Source organism: Microtus oregoni, unplaced genomic scaffold, assembly GCF_018167655.1.
Source record: "Microtus oregoni isolate MIOR12 unplaced genomic scaffold, Mior012 000028F_ref0000031, whole genome shotgun sequence".
Lineage (NCBI taxonomy): Eukaryota > Metazoa > Chordata > Mammalia > Rodentia > Cricetidae > Microtus > Microtus oregoni.
Genome location: NW_024543087.1, coordinates 4,549,388 through 4,570,196, shown reverse-complemented (window position 1 = coordinate 4,570,196; position 20,809 = coordinate 4,549,388). Strand labels below are relative to the sequence as shown.

Genomic DNA, 20,809 nt, shown 5'->3' with positions numbered 1-20,809 from the left:
CATAGCTGTAGACATTTTTCATCGACCAATGCTTGCCATGCCCAAGCTTTCCAAGCCCTGTGGGCCAGTGTCCATCTGCCACAGAGAGAGGTCCACACAAAAGAACAATATGAAGGGACATAGTGGGGAATGCCATGCAATTTCTCTTTCTTCTTCATCCCCCCAAGACTAATGATTTTAAAATAAATGCATTTCTACACTCTGGTTGCTTGGGAAGAGCCAGGCAAGGCTCTTTTGGACGGCACTTGATTGTGCTGCCTGTGGCTTGAAAAGAGCACCACTGACAATGTCTACACTGAAGGGTTCTCCTGTCTGGCGGTGCTCTCAGTATCGAGTGGGGGGCCACAGAAGACAAGGCCAATGGAAGAGACCCTGAAAGGGGTATTCGTGTGTGATGCCATCTTCATTGCCAACCTGATTGGCTCGGAAGTCACCTAGGAGACACATATGGGGCATGTGGCGAAGGTGTTTCTGAGGAGGTTTAATTGAGACTCATCCTGAATGTGGGTGGAACCATCCTACAGGCTGGGGTCCCTAAGTGACTGAAAAGGAACAGGTGATCTGAGCACCCACATCCGTCTCTTTCTGTCCACTTCCTGACTGTAGAGTCAGTGTGGCCAGCTGCCCCACATTCCCACGGCCATCTCTGGAGAATTCTCACCACCATGTCTTCCCCACCACGGTGGTCTAATCCCTCAAACCATGGGCAAAAATAACCCTGCCTTAAAGTTGTTTCAGAGAGAAATGCCCCTCACTTGGCCCCAGAAGTTGGTGCACAATGAGAACTCTAGGAGACGGACCTTGCTGAAGTGTGACACTGGGGACAGGCTTTACAGCCACCCCTCCTGTGTACAGACGAAACATGATCACAGTCAGCTTTCGGATCCTCCCCCATGTATTGCTCTGGGACAGACCAGGTTCCCTTTGGAGTTATAAGCCAAAATAAAACCTTTTTTCCGTGGCTTGATTTTTTTTTTGGTGGTATTTTATCATAGCAACAGAAGATTAACTAGTGTGTTGGGTAGTTTGTCAAAGAAATGAGGAAAGAAACTAAGCTAGGCACTGCCCATGGGGAACGGATTCCCAAAGGCGCCGGCCCACCCCCATGCCGCCCTGGGACTGGGACTGGAATCCTCAGTCCCAGTGGAGTTACTGTGTTTTTAGTGACCCATAAGTCTTCCAAGTTTTCTCTCCGTGGATGGAGACGGACCCACTTACCACCTGCAGCAGAGCGAGGTAGGCATTCCCCACGTTGTCAAAATTGACTTTCGGGACCTCCCACGAGAAATTGCTCTCTCTACACTGGCTTCGGTTTTGAATTTCAGTATGATTGAAGTATTTATTTATGTCTGTCCCGTTAATACACCTTCCGAACCTCCCCGAAAAAAAATTTACTCCCAGGATGCAAAATATGAGCCAGAAAATGAGGCAGACCAGCAGGACGTTGAGAATGGCGGGTATGGCGCTGATGAGGGCGTTGACCACAACCTTAGGGAGGCGAGACGGAGGAAAACAGGTAACATACAGGGAACCCAACAAGTGCTCCATCTTCCCAGCAGGGACCCAACTGGCAGGACGGGATCTCCAGGGTTATTTTGTCTTTACTCTGAACATCCCTCTCCCAGGGCACAGTGAGCTCTACTTTCTGCTCAGATGGCCACCAGGGATGATCTTAGAAGTGCCCTGTGAAGTCGCCGTTAGGCACATGGGTCACATCTTTACCTAGGATGTTTAAGGGAAGACAATCTACTTAGGCTGTCAAGAGGCAGACCACGGCATAGTCTTCTCGCTACTTCTTGTAGTTCAGGCCCTGATCTGGTGACGAGGGACCCCAGGAGAAGCTTGACAAAAGCACAAGGGCAGTTGACCTCTGCCTGTCCTGTTAGCTACATTTCTGCCCATCCACCTGGACACGTACCTTCATTCCTTCAAACTGAGACAGCGCCCGCAGGGGCCTCAGGGCCCGCAGGGTCCGGAAGGACTTCAGGCTTGGTGAGTTCGTGAGACTGACCACAGACACCTGTGGGAGAAGACAGTGCTTGGTGAGGACAGCTGCCTGGGCAGCCAAGACTGCCAATGCAGACTCAAGAGCCCCCTCCTCATTTTTCCCTTCATGTGTATGCATGTCTGTCTGTCTGCCTGCCTGCATGTGAGTGTATGTGGGGACCAGAGGTCAACTTGTGGTGTCTGTCTCAATTGTTCTCCGCCTCACTGTTTGAAGGAGAGTTTCTCACTGAACCTGGAACCAAAATGGGCTGGAATGACTGCCCAGTGATGCCTAGTGTACTCCTGTCTCTGCCTCCATAGTTCTGGGATTACAGATATTTACCACTCTGCCTGGTTCCTAGTTCTGAGGTTACAGATGTGCACTACTTGGCCTGGTTCCTAGTCTGGGGTTACAGATGTGCACTACTCTGCCTGGTTCCTAGTTCTAGGGTTACAGATGTGTGCTACTCTGCCTGATTTTTTTTTACATGGATGCCAGGGTTCCACACTTAGGGCCTCAAGCTTACACAACATCTCTCTAGCACTATCAAGGACCCTATTTCTGAGATGTTGAACACAGTGGCAAGCCAGATCCTGCTGGAATGGCAAGAGCAGTTACAACGAGAGAGATATGTTTATGTCGTCTGAGTCTCGAAAGACACTGAGATGCTGGTATAAATTCAAGGAAACCGGATGGCCCTGACATCGCCACACAGGACAAGATCATAAATCAGATTAGGGCAGGAACATGTGTTGGATGGCTAGATTACAAAATGCGTGATCGACATTAAATAGTTTTATTAAAAACTGGGGAGATAATAGGAAAGTGCCCATCTCTCAAGCATGAGGAACTGGGTGTGGGTCCCCAACACCCTATAAAAAGCCAAGTGTGGAGGCACATGCCTGTCATTCCAGTGATGGAAGGCAGAGACAGGAAGACCTGCCAGGAGGCCAGCTAGTTTGATGTACATGAAATTCCAAGCCATGGGGAGACCCTACCTCAAACAAAAAATGGAAGACACCTGAGGACAGACATCTGTGGTTGTCCGACAGACATGCTTGGCTGTGCACATGTGGTGCACACCCAAACCCCTTGGTGCACTCACACAGATACCATGCATGGGCATGCACACCCCAGAAATAAAAATAAGAAGTGTATTAAAACATCATTTTTAAAATAAGGTTTTAACTTTGTTGGGAGTGTATTTAGGCAGGTTCCAGCAAACTCTCCTCTGCTTCACCCCTCTCGGAGAGAAAGAATGGAGAAGAGGGCTGTTCTGGAGTACCAAAGAAGGTTCTCACCATGGCGGGGGGGGGGGGGTGTGGAGATACATCCTGTGGGGACATTGTGCACTAGTCATCTGCGCCTCAGGCTACTTTCTGTTCCATCAAATTTGGAGATAGCAATCAGATTCTCACACTAAAGCAGCCGTGATCTTTCTCACTCTCAGTCACTGTTCAAAGGGATAAGTCCTCTAGGATGACTTTGTTTTTATTTTTATTTTATTTTATTTTTTATTTTTATTTTATTTTTATTTCCACTCTCAATCACTGTTCAAAGGGACAGGTATTCTAGAATGACTTTTTTATTTTTATTTTTTTTCTGGCTTACATCGATCATTCTGTTCTTTTCTGAGACCCCATGATGTATAATATAAATTGTATATCATACACCATAATCTACTTCTTCCCCATTTTTTAATGTATGTGAGCACATGCACTCACACCGCCCAGGAAGAGGTCAGAGGACAACCGGCAGGCATCTCTTCTCGCCTACTGTGACCTCGTTCAGTGCAAGATCCTTCACCTAACATGCTAACTCACTGACCCATGCTATTATAACTGCTGCAGACTATCACAGGGCATAAGCGCTCCTATCTTACAGACCCATTCCCCTCTGGTGAGTATCTAAGCTGCCTCCTTTTCTTTGTTATAAAGAATATTATAAGCTGACAGATGTGTGTTTTTCTTGGGTCCATATCCAAGTGCCTCCATTGGACCTATACAAGGACTGGTATGTCTAGATTACAAATTTTTAATTTTTAATTTTACTGAATAATGCAAAATTTTCTCCAGAATGACTGTCCCAATTAAACTGTTAGCAGTGATTAGAGATTTTAATTTCCAATGCTCTTCTTAATACAGGTATCGGTTAACTAAAATTGTTTCTCAGTCTGAGTAATGTAAACACTCACTTTTAAACGCATTTCTGTGCTGACTCATGGAACGAGTCTGCCATTACTTCACACATACGTTAGCAGCCCGGGTTTCTCCTGTCTGCACACGCGTGTCAGCAGCCCGGGTTTCTCCTGTCTGCACACGCGTGTCAGCAGCCTGGGTTTCTCCTGTCTGCAACCTTTGGGTGTCATTTTCCTTGTCATCTGTATTTTATATTATATATGTATGTATGTATGTATGTATGTGTGTGTATGTATGTGTATTTGTCATGCACATAATAAATACTGTCCTGGCTTCTTATTTGTCTTTAACTATAATTTTAGCATTGCCGAGTAGAAAATAGAAGTTGCATATTTTAATGGAGCTAGACTTACATATGTTTGTGTTTTTCTTTTTTTTATTATTTTTCAAGACTGGGTTTCTCTGTAGTTTTGGAGCCTGTCCTTATAGACCAGGCTGGTCTCGAACTCACAGAGATCTGCCTGTCTCTGCCTCCCGAGTGCTGAGACTAAAGGTGTGCGCCACCACCGCCTGACTAGGTTTGTGTTTTTCTATTCCATAATTATCATTAGGATCATTGTATGGACTCTTTTAAGCTTTTCTTTCATTTATTAATCTATTTACTGTGGGAGGGCATTGTGTCGAGCTCAGGGGTTGGAGGACAACTTGCAGGACTTGGCTAGCTCCTTCCACCATAAGGGCTGCGGGGATTGAGCTTGGATTCTCAGATTTGGTGACAAGCACCTGGACCTGTTGAGCCACCTCGTGGCCCTCATCATATGCAATCTTGATTAATTTGAATGTCATCTCCGTGGTTTTAATAAGAACGGCACCCATACCATAGTTAGTGGAACTGTTTGATAGGATTAAAAGGATTAAGAGGTGTGGCCTTATTAGAGGAAGTGTGTCATATGGGAGGGGGCGGCATCTTTGAGGTATCGAAAGAACATGCCGGACCCAGGCTTGTTGGCTGTCCCTGCAGATCAGCTCCAGGACCGCGCCTGCCATGCCTGCTGTTCCTGCTCCCAATCTCCCCACTGAAATGTTTTCTCTTAAAGGCGTTACCACGGTTGTGGTTTCTCCGCAGAGGGATAGGACAGCAACTAAGACATTTGCTGTGTCATAAATGAGGAGATCAGACGTCCACAGGATCAGTTCCTGGTTCCAGGCATAGAGCTGATGAGCCGTGAAACTGGGACTTTCCTCAGCACAGGCTACAGTGTCAAGGTCAACACTGGGTCTCACCACGGGTTGCCTTCTCTGTGAGTCAGAGGCACGGAATTACACATTTATCTTATGCTCTTTACATCTATTGGTTTGTCCAGTTTACTCTCTTACCAAGATTGCACTTGGCTTAGACCTGCAATCCCAGCACACAGGAGGTCAGGCAGGAGGAGCAGGGTTCTGGGTCATCCTCTGTCACACAGTGAGTTTGAGACTAGCCTAGGCTATGTGAGACCCTATCTCAAAAACAAACAAACAAGGGTTATGCTTGTCTTACTTGGATGGTTTGCAGTTCCCCTTTTCCAGTCTTCAAAAGAACTTGATTAGTATTGACTGTTCTTCATAACAACTTGATTAGTATTGAATTTATTAAAACAGTAAAACTTGCTTTACAAACCATCTGGGTCTGTTGATGTTTTTCTGACACCATGGCTTTAGACTACTGTTTGATATTTTTAAGGATCGCTGCTAGATTTATACTATCTATTTTGAATTAGCTAAATTTAAATTTTTTACAGTCTTCACTTGGGTGTTCTTATCTTTACCGTGTGTGCACCACTCTGCGTGTGCGTGTGCCTGTGGAGGCCCGGAAGTCAACGTCAGTGTCGTCCTCAACACGCTCTACCTTACCTTTAGAAACCAAGTCTCACTGAACCTGGAGCTCACCTGTGTGGCTAGCGAGTCCCAGGGGTTTTTCAGTCTCTGCCTCCTCAGAGCTGGGATTATGGCACCGTGTGGGTGTACCTGGCTGGAGATCCGAACTCAGGTTCTCAGGCTTGCACGTCAAGCGCTTTGCCAACTGAGCCACCGCCCCAGCCCCTTCCCTCCTTTCTTAAGTAGACATGGACTCCGTATAATGGTGGAAAGAGCACATATGTTAAAGCCTGCACCCTAGAGTGAGACTTCCTAGATTTGAACCTCACCTCCACCACTTCTCAACAGGTAGTCTTGAACAGGCTTTAGCCTTTCAGAGTTATTTTCTTGTTCCGAATACAGGGAAAACAAAAGCCCTCCCACAAAAAGTGGTTACACAGTGGAAGGAAGAAGACATTGGCACAGGTGGCAGAAAATGTGGCTGTTGGAGGATTTTTTTTTTGTCTCCAGACATAACATGATGCCATCTTGGGCTTTGTGCCTGGTAGCCATGGCAACTAGAGCAGACTGATAAGAATGCTAGCCAGGTCTATGGAAACACAGCTGTGGGCATTCCCTAGGGGGTGGAAGAAAGGAGACCTGAGATCCCCTCCTGAGACCCTCCTTCTCCCAGGACCGGTTATTCTGGGAGATCCTAGAGTATATAGCTAAGGAGTAGAAGGTTGACTGACAGCAGGGCTCCATGACTCGCCTTCCGACAGATGGGGTGGGACTTTGTAGTGATACAGCTTTCTAGGGTCACCCACAGATGGTAAGAAAGCCCAACGGACTCATCCATCTCACCAAAGCTGTACTTCGAAATCGTACTTCAGTGTATCGCTGCTCATCCGGGAAGAGTAGACAGTCATTGGCTGTTTCTCCCCAGGAAAAGTTAAGGCCACAGTGGTACAGAGGAAGCATCAGAACGTGCTCCTCTACAGGCCTAGAGGGGCTGAGCCCATTCTGTTCTACATCATCTGTTCTGCACCCTGAAGCTAGCTGTTAACCTTCTGATCTGTGGGATTCTTCATCGGGCACTGCTGGGCGCCGAATAAGGTAACGTAGGCCAACCATTCTCTCTTACTTCCTAAACACCAGCATCAGAAACATGGAAAAAGAAAAATTGGAAGGGGAAGGAAAAGCAGAGGACGTCCAAAGTTCCGCTAGGTTTTCATCAGACACAAGCAGGGTTCAGAGAGAGAGGTTGAGGGGTGTCATCATGGAGATGGTTGGGGTAGTCTGTGTGTGAGAGGCAGTGCCCAAGAGGGCTGGACCACAGGTGGGCAGCTGTCAGTTCGCAGTAAGTACTGTAACAGTGCGTGAGATTCTTTGGAGAGGCAACCGTATGAGGACCACATGGACAGTAGCCCCCTTAGGGTTCCCTGTCCCATCCCTGCCCCAACCCAAACAGGGCGCAGAGACAGTAAACTTACAATTACAATGAGGAAATCGAGCCAGCACCAGGCGCTGGTGAAATACCTCCGGAATCCGAAGGCCACCCACTTTAGAATCATCTCCAGGATAAAAATAAATGTGAAAATATTATCGGTACACCTTAGCAGTCGCTCGATATGGGGCCGTGTGGAGATGTTGATGTCTTCAAATATCTGGAAGAAGAAAGCACAGCCATGGGCCAGGGTGAGTGTATGCAGGCTCTTTGTCAACTTTGAGGCTTTACTATTTTATATGATTAAAAACTAGTTGGTATCTTGGTGATGGCATCTTGTTATAAAAAAAAAGATTAAGGTAGCTCTTTCCCATTAAAATGTATTTCTTGATTAAATAAATATAGAAAATTCCATATCCATATTTCTGTCACCCCGATGATTTCATGGTCTGTCCTCTCTGGCCTGCTCTGAGGGCTAATCTGGTCAAGTTAACAGTCTAGAATCACTTAGGTGACACAGCTCTGGGCATGTCCGAGAGAGGGTTTATATATTGTAGAGCACCTAACTATGGGTGGCTCCAGCCCACAGGCTAGGATTTTTAATTAAATAAAAAAGGAAAAGCAAACTGGGGACCACCGTATTCTCTCTCTCTCTCTCTCTCTCTCTCTCTCCCTCCCTCTCTCCTTCCTGACTATGGATGCAATATGACCAGCTGCCTCATGCTCCCGCCGCTGTGACAGACTGCACCCTCGAAGTGAGAGCCAAAATAAATGCTCTCTCTCAGTGGTGGGGAATTTTAATTGTCAACACAGATTTATTGCTCATTTTAATTGACTACGTCTTCAATCTCCTGGAAAGAGAATGCATAACAGATTGTATAGACCAGATTGATCTGTGTCTATAATCAATAGTCTGGATTACAATAATCAGTGTGGGAAAGCCAGCCCACTGTGGGTGCCACCCTTTCCTGGGCAGCGAGGGGATCTTGGATTGTACACATATAGCGTGAGTGCCAGGTAAGTGCGGATGTATCCATTTCTCTGCTTGACGGAGAATGTACCCTGCTGTGGGCCTCCTAGCTGCTTCAAGCTCCTGCTTTGACTTCTCCACAACCATGGGCTGTAACCTGGTGTTACGAGCTGAGTCAGTCCCTTCTCTTTAAAGTTGCTTCTGATTTCAGGTTTCCTATCCTCAGCTGCCCAAGGAACTAACTGGGGACCTCGGCTTGGGCATCTGGGAGCCACTCTAGGTTCAAGTCTCTTGCCAACCCTAAGGTGGTTCCCTTAACTAAGAATTGTGCTTCCGTGCTCCCCTATCCAACCTTCCTTTATCCCAATCCTCCTTTTTCCCCAAGTTCCCCCCATTCTCCCCTTCTCCCTTTTCTCTCCCCATCTCCCCTTACCCCCATCCCACCCCACCCCCAAGATCTCAATTTTCTCCCCGGCAATTTTGTCTACTTCCCATAGCCAAGAGGACAACTATATGCTTTTCCTTTGGTTCACCTTCTTACTTAGCTTCTTTGGGATCACCAATTGTAGACTCCGTGACCCTTGTTTATGGCTAGAAACCAATTATAAGTGCAATACTGACGAATATCTTGCATATCATCATAGAACCTTCATCTGGTGATGGATGGAGATAGAGACAGAGACCCACACTGGAGCACTGGACTGAGCTCCCAAGGTCCCAATGAGGAGCAGAAGGAGGGAGAACATGAGCAAAGAAGTCAGGACCACGAGGGGAGCACCCACCCACTGAGACAGTGGAGCTGATCTACTGGGAGCTCACCAAGGCCAGCTGAACTGTGACTGAAAAAGCATGGGATAAGACTGGACTCTCTGAGCATGGCGAACAATGAGGGCTGATGAGAACCCAAGGACAATGGCACGGGGTTTTGAACCTACGTAATGTGCTGGCTTTGTGGGAGCCTAGCCAGTTTGGATGTTCACCTTCCTAGAAATGGACGGAGGGGGGAGGACCTAGGACTTACCACAGGGCAGGGAACCCTGACTGCTCTTTGGGCTGGAGAGGGAGGGGGAGAGGAGTGGGGGGAGGGGGAGAAGGGTGGGAGGAGGGGGAGGGAAATGGGAGGCTAGGAGGAGGAGGAAATTTGTTTTTTTTTTCTTTTCTCAATAAAAAAAAGTTAAAAATAAATAAATAAATAAATAAAGTTGCTTCTGTCAGGACACTTCTGTCTTAGCAACAGAAGCGAAACTAGAACGTCCCCTCAAGTGGCCCTTTCCACATCAGTGAGAAAGGTAACCGATATACTCCGAATATAAGAGTCTTCCTACACGATACATTGTCGGAGCGTTTCCCGGGATTCCTAACCCTTTCAACTCTTGCTAGTTGTATCTTTCCGAGTTTCCCGGAAATACCATTGTCCTAGACCACTACTTTAACCCTCCAGGTCGCCTTAGCAACTGTACTCAGCGCCTGTCCATTGTGCTCTCGAGTCTCTTCTCCATATCTCAGCAAGCCTGGAGTTCATCATCCCCCACGACTAACTCCCATTCACCACACACACACACACACACACGCACACACACCCTGCATATAATATCACTTTCTAACCATATTGAGACACACTAAAATAGAGATGCTCTGAACCAAAGCTCCTGGTGGGAATTTGACTATCAAACATCCATTAAGTGTGATTACAAAAATGGGACATGACACTTTGAACCTTCTCCATGCTACACCCAAACATCTCTGTCACCTGCTCTGTGTGTCTGCATGTGGACGGGTGTGTGCGTGAGTGCATGCGTGTGTGTGTGTATATGAGAGAGATTGTGCTGCGGGGCCTATAGAGCTAGGTGTGGTCTCTCATTTCAGTCTTTCTATAGTAAGAATGAAATTCATGAGAAAAGGGGGCTAGGTACTAACCCTGCCCAAGATACTTAGGAAAACACTGAAAGTGGGCAGAAAAATCAGTCCCATTTTAGGTACAAGGTAGGGCCACAACCTAGAGGAAAAGAATTCAAAAGAATCTAACCAACTCATTTTCCACCTACCAAATTGAGTTTTGACTAGAAAAAAAAAAGTCCTTTTATTGTCCAGAAGTAAACTACCTCCCACAGGCTCTCGTATTTGGACAATTGGTTCCCAGCTGCTCCTCTGTTCTTGTTTGTTTTCTTTGAGGGAGGTAGCGGAGGACCTTGGGCTGGGTGACCTTGAAGGAAGTGTAACTCAGAGTCTACAAACTCAAGCCATGCCTCACTTCCTCTCATCACTTTCTGATCCCTGAGGTTGTGAACGGCAGCCTCACGTTCCTGCCGCCATGGCGGAGAGCTGCTCCTATCACCACGCCTTCCTCACCATGATGGGCTGCACCTTGAACTATGAGTGAGAAGACAAGGTGAAAGCCACTGCCACAGCTCTCGGCTCTTCCCCATCCTGCGGGCTCCTGCTGAGCCTTGGGAACTTAGCTGAGCGGACACTCTACAGCGATCTGCCCTGTCCTACGAGGCTGAGCTGATCACTGGTCCTGCTCATTACCCTTCAGCCTCTCCTGCTCTGAGCCCATCACTTACAACTGTGGTCCATCATCACCGCATCTGTCTTCGTCTCCATTACCTGCCCGCAGATGACAGACAAATCTGGACAGCGTCACAGACTTGCTTTCTCTTTTGAAACCTTAGCCACAAGCTGGCTAAGTGAGTCAAAGACAGGCAACTGAATTTCAAAGTCTCCCGTGTCCTACCAGAGATAGTTTTTAATAAGGAGACATTTGTTACTACTGTGCATTTGTCCAGATCCAACCTTCTCAGAGTCTAACAAGACCCACGTCACCTAGGGAACTTATATTTCAATGTAGGCTCTGATTCAGTAGTTTGGAAGGACTCAAGGCTTGGCTTTTCAAACTAGCTTCCAATGCTGCTAGACAGTTTTGGTCCTGAGGCCATAGGCAATGGTGATGAGTTAGACTTTTCTTATTCTCATCTCTATGCAAGCATGCACAGTAAGATGGGCCGGACCTTTTTCCTGATGTCCTCTATACAGTGTGTTCTATACTGCTCTGCCCAGCCTACACCTGCCTCTCTGAAAGCAGATTAGGAACTAGGACAGGGCTCTCTGTCTGCTGGGAGGTCTCTGGTCATGTCATCTTTCCCTGACACCGCAGAGCGTGTATCTATGGCCTTCTAGAAGCTCCACCGCCTTCCTGTTGCTTAACACCACTTAGGAAATAATATAAAATTCAACCGTACTATTCACGACACACTAGCAGAGGAGATGTAATTACCAAAGAATCCTAACCAAAGTCCATCAAGGGAGATCCCAGGATGGTTCCAGATAAACCTGTATTTTTTTGTTTGAGGAATAATTTCTACTGTATATGGAGCATGGGGGGTAGGGGTTATACTGGTGCCAGTCCCTGAGCACGGTCTATACGCCATCTGCCATTTCCCTTAGGATTACATGTGTATGAAGCACTAGACAGAAGGCATGGGACCCAAGAGAGTTCTTCTGTGGCATCTCTGCTACTACAAACTCCAAATCAAGAATAATTCTGTTCACTTAGCATGACAGTGAAAGTTTGAGCCATTTTAAGGGATGATACAAGACAGGAGAGGGAGGACAGGAAACTGAGGAAGAGGGAGAGTTAAGGAAAAGGGGAGTGTGTAAGTGATCAGGGAAGCTGGAGAGAGGACAGGAGTGGCTGGGAGGAATGAATTGAGAGCAGAAAGATGTTGGGGACCCGAAAGTAAATGCAGGTAGACTCAGAGTTACTCGTTAGTCTCACTGAGATTTACATCGCACTGACGGGAAATACCCAAGCAACTGATCATAGCCTGATCTGTTCCCTGTAGCCCTTCCCTTAATATCTTGTCTTAGAAAGCATCCTGATCTTCAGGGACCACGAGAGAAGGAGCTGCCTAAAGTATGTGATACAGTGGAGACGTCTAGGAATCCTTGAGAACCGGAGAGCAGGCGGGCAAGCCAAGTCCAAGGGCTAGACGTGAGAAGGTACTTTCACACTGGCCTGGTTAAACTCTCCAACAGAGAAAGCACCTTCAGAGTAGGGACTCTGATTCTAGATGTGCAGACTCCTGCCCGCTAAGGAGCCGTCAGTGAAGAGCTCCCTTCGCTGCCCTTTTCCCAGGGTCACAAGCAACAGCACCTCCGGCTGCCCCGCTGCCCAACCTCCTCCCCGCGAGCATCCTTTACCAGAGCGCCGCTGCTCAGCAGGATGACGAAGATAATAAAGCTCTCAAACCAGCTGTGCTTCACGATCTGGTAGCATGTTTTCCGAAGATTCCACCACACAAACCAGCAGGGCTTTCTCTTGTTTCTCTTATGGCACAGAAAATGGCAACCGAGGCCTGAAAGGAAGAGTTTATGGCATGAGCGTCTGGAGTGGATTGCGTTAGTGGCCTCAGTTCGTCCCTTCGTGTCCCTTGCATTGTGAACCGTAGCTTTCCCCATCAGAGGGAATGATGATTCTTTCCAAAACCTGAAATTCTCTGGGCCTTGCCTGTTTCCGCTTGCCCTCTTGCGCCATCTCTTTGAAGGAGACCGTTGCAGGCTAGCCCATTGGTTCTCACAGATACATAAGCCGTGTGCAGCAGAGCCAGCCTGGTCATGTGCTCAAGCTAGATCTGCTGAGCCCCTCACTGATGGCACCCACATGAATAAAGTCATCTACCCTCAGCAGAGACAGCCAGCCCAGGTCAACTGATGTGGAGGTCTATTTATCATTGTACACCATCAATGATTTGTGGTTATTAACTATGACAAAATTGTAGGGTGGGGAGGCTGTGACATACAGAGAGTACCCAAAGGATTTCAGGAAACTTGAGGTGAGGACTTCCAAGGTTTTGGGGATTCTCCCCACACATGGGAGGACTTGATCAATTGCAAAGGGGTTTACAAGCAGTCTTTGCTCTCAACACACACACCTTTATGATGGACCAGGCTGCCCTTCAGTCCTCGATGTCCCTCCATTGACAGTATATGAGCAGCTGATCTGTTGGCCCGGCTAGTTTTCCAGGAGCACCTTCAGGTATTTACCCTTTTGGGCTGTGTGAACGGAGCCTATCGAAGCCCGGGGTCTCCTGAAATTCCCTCTACTAGAATCTAATAATCTAATAACGCTAGTGCTAGAAACGAGGCATCCATCCAAACCACAAAGCTACAGGGAACACAAAGGCTCCTTGAGCTGTGTGCAAAAATAAGGCCACTTACTTTTGGGTAAGCATCTATCCGGTTGCTTTTTGGGGGGATCCGTGTTTCGGAAATTTATGAAGCTATTCAGATCAATGGTGCTGCATTCTGAGAGCACGCTTGCCGCATCAGACTTCTGCACGCCAGAGCGGGGAGGAGAGAGTCAGTCACCAGGACAGTCAGGTTAAAGTCAGCGAGGCAAAGGTTGCTAGACAGGATGGCGTTGGTAGCATGCTGCTCCTGTGGGGACTTTTTCTCAAGTTCTCTATCAGCCTGACTTCAGGAGAAAATTAGCTCGTCTCCACGGCAAATAAGCAGCAAGTACATGTGTTCACAGTAGCTCAACCCTTCCCCCTACAAATCATAACCCTAATAGGCTGCCAGTTAGAGGGTAGGGAATGAGAAAGCTACTCTATGCCTGATTTCCAGCTCTCCCAGTTCATAGACTAATCGATTAGGCCAGTGGCTCTGGCTAACTTTACCCTGTAGGAGGCATTCTGGCTATGCCTCAAGTTCTTTTTTTTTTTTTTAAATAAAAGTGTGTGTGTACGTGTGTGTGTAAAAGCCAGATCACAATCTTGGATATTGTTTCTCAGGATCTGAGCATCTTAGGTTTTTTGTTGCTGTTGTTGATGTTGTTTTGTTTTGAGACAGAGTCCCTCATTGGTCCGGAGCTAACAGTTTGGCTGGTTGCTCGTGAGCCCCAGGGATTTTCCTACTTCTGCCTCAGCATCCCGTGGCTGCTGGCTTCTCATGTGGCCTTTGGAAATCAAACTCGGGCCCTTGAGCTTGTAATGCAGGCAATCTGCCAACAGGCTCATCTCCGCAAAACTAGAGACATTTTAAATTTTCACAAGAGGATACTCCTGATATCTAGTGAATGGAGGCCAAGGGTTGCTGGAAGTCACCCTAGAATTCACAGGAAAGCCCCCCACAGTGATGGGCTGTCTTGCCCCAAATATCAGTATAGCAAAACTGACAGCCCCTGACTTACACTTTTGTGTGAGACTCAGCCCTGGCAATGGTGTCTTCATTCTTTCTGATATTGACCCACAAGGCTGTTGTGGAGAAGCTGTGTGGAGGGGTCACATGCTCCTCCCAACCATACCCTGGGAATATTACCTTCCGAGCACTCTGTATGGCTAGATGCGGATCTTCTTCAGAGAACACTTCAGTGTCCACACCTTGGTCATCTGGGCTGGTAGGCTGCTTGGTCTCCAGACGGACATCACAGGTCTGGCACACAGAAGCCCAAAGTGGAGTTAATATTTCTCTAGACAGACCGCTTGACATGAAGCGAGAGTGAATTCTGCTCCTGAAAAACTCAACATGGAAGTAGACCGGGAAAACTACTGAACAAAACAGAAATAGGAATGTATTGTAAAGTTACTTAATCAAAACAGTATGGTTCCAGAATAAGACTCACCCCGTCCAATTAAATCAAAGATAAAATATCCCTGTGGGTGGGTGGGGGGAGATGGAAACTGTATGTATGTGTGTGCATGTATGAGTGTGTGTGTGTGTGTGTGTGTGTGTGTGTGTGTGTGTGTACATGTAGAGACCTGATGTCCTTCTGGATCAATTTTACCACCCTACTTTTGAGACAGAGTCTCTTACTGAACACAGAGTCACCAACTGGCTAGACTGGCTAGATTGGCTGGGCTGTAAGGAGAAGGGATTCCCCTGTCCCCATCTTCACAGTGCTCTAGTTACAGGGCTGTTGTCAGGGGGTTCTGCCCTGCCCAGTTCCTGCAATCGTTATGTCCCAAAGAAATCACACAGAAGTCTACATTAGTTATAAACTGATTGGCCCAGTATCTCAGGCTTCTTATTAACTCTTGTAACTTATATAGCCCATTATTCTTATCTGTGTTAGCCACATGGCTCAGTAACTTTTTCAGCAAGGCAGTCACATCTTGCTTCTTCTATGGCAGGTTCACAACTGCAGAGCAATGGGCTTCCTCCTTCCCAGAATTCTCCTATTCTCATTGACCCGCCTCTACTTCCTGTCTGGTTGTCCTGCCTATACTTCCTGCCTGGCTACTGGCCAATCAGCATTTATTTAAAATATAATTAACAGAATGTAGACAATTGTCCCACACCATGGGCGCTATCCACCATGCCTGCTATTGTTGGCTTCTTTTAAAGTGTGTGCTGGGGATCTGAACTCAGGTCCAAACGCCTTACCCACTGAGTAACCTCCCCAGCTGCAAAATGGAGATTTGATATATTCATAAAACTGGAAGCCTTGCTGTGGTGACCTACAAGGACATCTAAAAATGGTGTGTGATGGCTATTCCTGGTTATCAACCTGGCAACATTGGGATCAACTAAAACCCAAACTGCCAGTTAGTCAAGCTGGGAAAGATTTTCTGGCATACCATGTCATGCAGGGACATAGCCTGGGATTAGGCTGATGTGTCAAAGAGCGCATACATGTTATAGCCAGCTATCCCTGAACAATACCTAGGACACACAGGTGACAAGTGCCCTATGATAACTGTGTTTCAACCACACCTAATCTGAATTGTGGACCTTCCATACCTGAACTTCAGCACCAGCTTGGGAGATGCGTGAGGCTCTGAATTCATCAAAGCATTCAAAGTCATCCTCTTCCTCTGCAAGTGGGGCCAAGCGAGGCCTGCCGTGACCAGAGTCCAAAGTCATTTGTGCATCAAATTCCTTCCAGGGCTTTGTATCCAGAGGAATACTGTCTTTACTCTCACTATCAAAACTCGCTGGGATCTCTTTTGGCTTCGGTGAGGTTTGCCTCCGACATCTCTTACAACAGAAATTCTGAAGAGCGTGCCCCACAAAGGAAAAGGCCCGGTGGAACCTCTCCAGAGCCAGCTGCACTTTCGTTTTCCTGGTCTCTCCTTCGGGGTGCCCGTCCCTCTCCTCATTGCTGAAGGAATTGAGCAGCAAGGCAATGAAGAGGTTAAGCACCTGGGGTAGGTAGTAAGGGAAATTTAGCAAAGGAAGAGGCACTCAGAGTTCCTAGAACAACCTTCCCCCCAAGGCTCAAATTATCATCAAATGAGAATTTCTCTCCTTCCCAGCAAAGCTCTCCTACATAGTCAGTGACAAGATGAAGACCAAGAAAGAACAGGGAGAAAACACACAGAAAATGCAAGTGAAGGGATACAAACACAGAAAAGGGGGCATCCAGAAACCATCATACCGAGAGAATCCGGACACCGAGAGACAGACACCAGGTGTTCTCTCTCATATGCAGGTCCCACTTTGAAGGTTTTGCAGATGAGTGTATGTGAGTGTGGGTGGATGAGTGGGTAGGTGAGTGGGTGGGTGTCAGACATGAAATAGGAAGGAAACTACAAGATTAAGAGGGTTTTTTTTTTGAGGCAGAGGTAATAATGGAAACATGGAAGCAGAAAGGGTCCTGCTGGGGTGGGGAGGGCACAACAGGAATCCCTGGGAACGGGGGGGGGGGGGTGTGCAGGGAAGAGGTCCACAGGGCAAATCTTGTGCATTAGGGAGATGGTTAGAGTTCAAATCCCCACCTAAGTGCCAGGTGGGCATGGAAGCCCGCCTGGGATCTCAGGCTCAGAGACAGCTAGTCAAGCTCCGAGCAAGCTGGCTTGCCAGGACAGCCATATCTGGGCACTCTGGACTTGACTGAGAGGTCTGGCCTCAGAGAACAAGATGGAAGAGTGATCAGGATGATTTCTGACATCACTTTAGGTTCTCCGCACACCTCCCTCCAACACACACATACCTGGGCATACACGTATGCCCATACACATGAGAACAAGCATACACACTCATGACATACTGCATACACATGAAAATAAGAAAAAAACAATAAGTTAAATATGTAAATGTCACAATTAATATATTATGTTTGTACACAAATTTATTTTTTAACTTAAGATTCCTCTTATTGTTTACTCGTGTGTGTGTGTGTGTGTGTGTGTGTGTGTAGTGTGTGTGTACATGTGCACTGTGTATACAGGTGCTTCCGGAGCCCAGAAGGCTTCAGACCACCAGCTGCAGGGGCTCCCGGTGGTTGTGAACTGCCCTCTGCTGAGCAGTGCTCTGAGAGTGTGCATAGATCTCGTCAGAGATCTCCAGCTTCACCAGAATTCCTCGCTCTGGACCTTTCTTAGCGTTTCTCCTGCACCTTTTCAACTGTCACAGCCGTCCACAGATCCTGTCTTAAAGTTCTTCTCCTCCACCTCCCATTAGCGATGTCCGCTCCCCTGAACCTTGGCTCACTTGCCAGCTGTGCAGACCATTTTCTAGGCGCTCCGGATAAAGCTATCTGTGAGACAGTTCCTTACATCTGCCCCACGACCCCTACTTGGTTCTGGTTTCAAGTCTAAGGATCTTTATGTGCCCTTATCTCTTCACATCCTCACTGATATGGGTCTAATTGGCCTCCTCGTTGACATCTAAGCTGCTGGCTATAGGAAAAGACTCAAGCTGCTTCCACAGTAAGGAAGCCCAACAGTAGAAGTTTCTGGAGAAAGAACAAAGACCTTTTTTTACCTGCAGACAGATTTGTTCACTTTGTTACTTAATGCTTCTAGGAATTAGAGTCATGAGAAGACCCAGAGGGAGGACCATTTTTCATGTGTGTATGAGTGTGATGTGTGTGTCTATGTGTATACACATGTGTATGGGTGTGGGTGTGTACATGTGTGTATATGCATGTGTGTGTGTATGTGTGTGGTGTGGGAAGGCTGTACAGACAGAGGTCAACCTCAGATCTTGTTCCTCTGGAGCCATCTGCCTATTGTTTTGGTTTTTTGAGACAATGTCTCTCCCTGGCCTGACGCTCACCAGGTAGGCTAGGATGGCTAACGAGTGAGTCTCAGGGATGGCCTGTCTCCATGTTCCCACAGCACTGGCACAGAAGCGCCAGCCACCACATGAGGTTTTCATTTTCCTTCGTCCTGGGATGGAATTTAGGCCCTTGTGCTTGTACATCGAGATCTTCCCACGTGAGTTCTTTTCCCACACCCTCTTGTGCATATTTCTAAGACTCATGACCACTGAGCCATAGCAGGGCAGCTGAACACGCAAACTCACAGCAGTTACGACAGCATGCACAAACCTGTTCAGGCCTAAGCTGGACCAAATCCCAGCCTGGAGAGGGGAAGGGGCCGTGAAGTTCCACCCCTACCCAAGGAGATATTTGTAATTGATGGCTATCAGGAGAGGGTCCCTTTTCTTTAAAATGTTGCTCCCAGCCTGCATAAGATCGAACTCGACCCTCTGAATGTGGTGACAGCTGTGTGGCTTGGGCAGTGTGTGGGATAAATACTGGTTCCACTGCTAGTGTTTATCCCTAATGCACGAACTGGCTCTTTGGAGCCCGGTCCCTATGGAAGGATACCTTGTTCAGCCTAGATACAGGGAGGAGCGCCTTGGTTCTGCCTTAAGTGATGTGACAGGGTTTGTTGACTCCCCATGGGAGGCCTCGCCCTCTCTGAAGAGTGGGTGGGAGTGGGGTGGGGAGAATGTGGAGGGAGCGGGAAGAAGGGAGGGAGAGAGAACTGGCAATGATGTGCAAAATAGATTGTTTAAAAAAAAAAAAGTGTTGCTCCTGGTAAATTAACCACACTTCACGGGAAGGCTACACAGCCAAGAATATGAGCAGTGCAAACCGGACTACACGGGTTACTGAGCTGGGTGGGAGGGAAGAGGAAAAGGATGGAAAGGAAGCCGGGGACTCACCACGAGCTTTCCCACCACCATGATCAGCACAAAGACAATGACGCACAGCGGAGAGCCGTCCATGCCCTGCATGCATTCCCACATGTTCTCGATCCACTCCCCGCAGAGAATGCGGAACACCACCAGGAAGGAGTGATAGAAATCGCCCATGTGCCAGCGCCGCGTGCGCTGCTCCTGGCCGGTAGAGACGGTCTTGTTGAACTTGGTGCCAAAAAGCTGCATGCCAACCACGGAGAAAATGAAGACCACAATGGTCAGGACCATGGTCAGGTTTCCGAGCGCACCCACGGAGTGGCCGATGATCTTAATGAGAGTGTTTAAAGTGGGCCAGGATTTGGCCAACTTGAAGACCCTCAGCTGTGAAGACAGACAACAAACAAAAAGGGAAGAAGAGTTATGCCCACATATCCGGGCTATGCTCACACATCCGGAGCTATGCTCACACATCCAGGGCTATGCTCACACACCCAGGGCTATGCTCACACACCAGGGAGCTAATCCAGGGCTATGCTCACACTCCCAGGGCTATGCTCACACTCCCAGGGCTATGCTCACACATCCGGGGCTATGCTCACACACCAGGGAGCTAATCCAGGGATATGCTCACAAATCCGGACTATGCTCACACATCCAGGGCTATGCTCACACATCCGGGGCTATGCTCACACACCAGGGAGCTAATCCAGGGCTATGCTCACACTCCCAGGGCTATGCTCACACACCCAGGGCTATGCTCACACACCCGGGGTTATGCTCATATATCAGGGAGCTAATCCAGAGCTATGCTCACACACCAGGGAGATAATCCAGGGGTATGCTCACACATCCGAGGCTATGCTCACACATCCGGGCTATGCTCACACACCAGGGAGCTAATCCAGGGCTATGCTCACACACCCAGGGCTATGCTCACACTCCCAGGGCTATGCTCATACACCCAGGGCTATGCTCACACACCCGGGGTTATGCTCATATATCAGGGAGCTAATCCAGGGCTATGCTCACACACCAGAGAGCTAATCCAGGGCTATGCTCACACACCAGGGAGCTAATCCAGGGCTATGCTCACACACCAGGGAGCTAATCCAGGGCTATGCTCACACACCCGGGGTTATGCTCATATATCAGGGAGCTAATCTAGAACTATGCTCACATATCCAGGGCTATGCTCACATATCAGGGAGCTTATCCAGAAAGCAGGTGACATTTCTCAGCCATGGCCATTAGGACTTTCAAAACTGGTTACACTCACCTGGGGCAGAGTCTTATCTAACATTTTTTTTTACTTAAATCTCTTTTTTCATCTTTTTATTTTACATATATGGGTGCATTGCCTGTGTGTGTGCCATACATGTTTAGCATTGGAGGAGACTAGAAGTTCAAGTCAGGTTCCCTTGGACTGGAGTTACAGACAGTTGTGAACCACCATGTGAGTGCTGGGAATTGAACCTGGGTCTTCTGGAAGAACAGGAAGTACTCCTAACTACAAGACCATCTCTCCAGCTCCTATCCAAAACTTTTTAAAATTATATTTA

The 20,809-nt window shown here is 47.7% G+C and overlaps 1 protein-coding gene across 1 annotated transcript in view; it reads right to left on the bottom strand.

The window, feature by feature from the left end:
* Window positions 1–20,809, bottom strand: part of Scn11a (sodium voltage-gated channel alpha subunit 11) — a 76,594-nt gene that overhangs the window by 14,832 nt on the left and 40,953 nt on the right. Inside the window, exons 14-21 of the mRNA XM_041676947.1 lie at window positions 19,275–19,631; window positions 16,119–16,520; window positions 14,697–14,810; window positions 13,596–13,710; window positions 12,579–12,733; window positions 7,455–7,628; window positions 1,919–2,020; window positions 1,219–1,488 (exon numbers count right to left, since the gene is read on the bottom strand). Of these exons, the coding sequence (XP_041532881.1) occupies window positions 1,219–1,488; window positions 1,919–2,020; window positions 7,455–7,628; window positions 12,579–12,733; window positions 13,596–13,710; window positions 14,697–14,810; window positions 16,119–16,520; window positions 19,275–19,631 (1,689 nt within the window). The remainder of the gene's footprint in view (window positions 1–1,218; window positions 1,489–1,918; window positions 2,021–7,454; window positions 7,629–12,578; window positions 12,734–13,595; window positions 13,711–14,696; window positions 14,811–16,118; window positions 16,521–19,274; window positions 19,632–20,809) is intronic.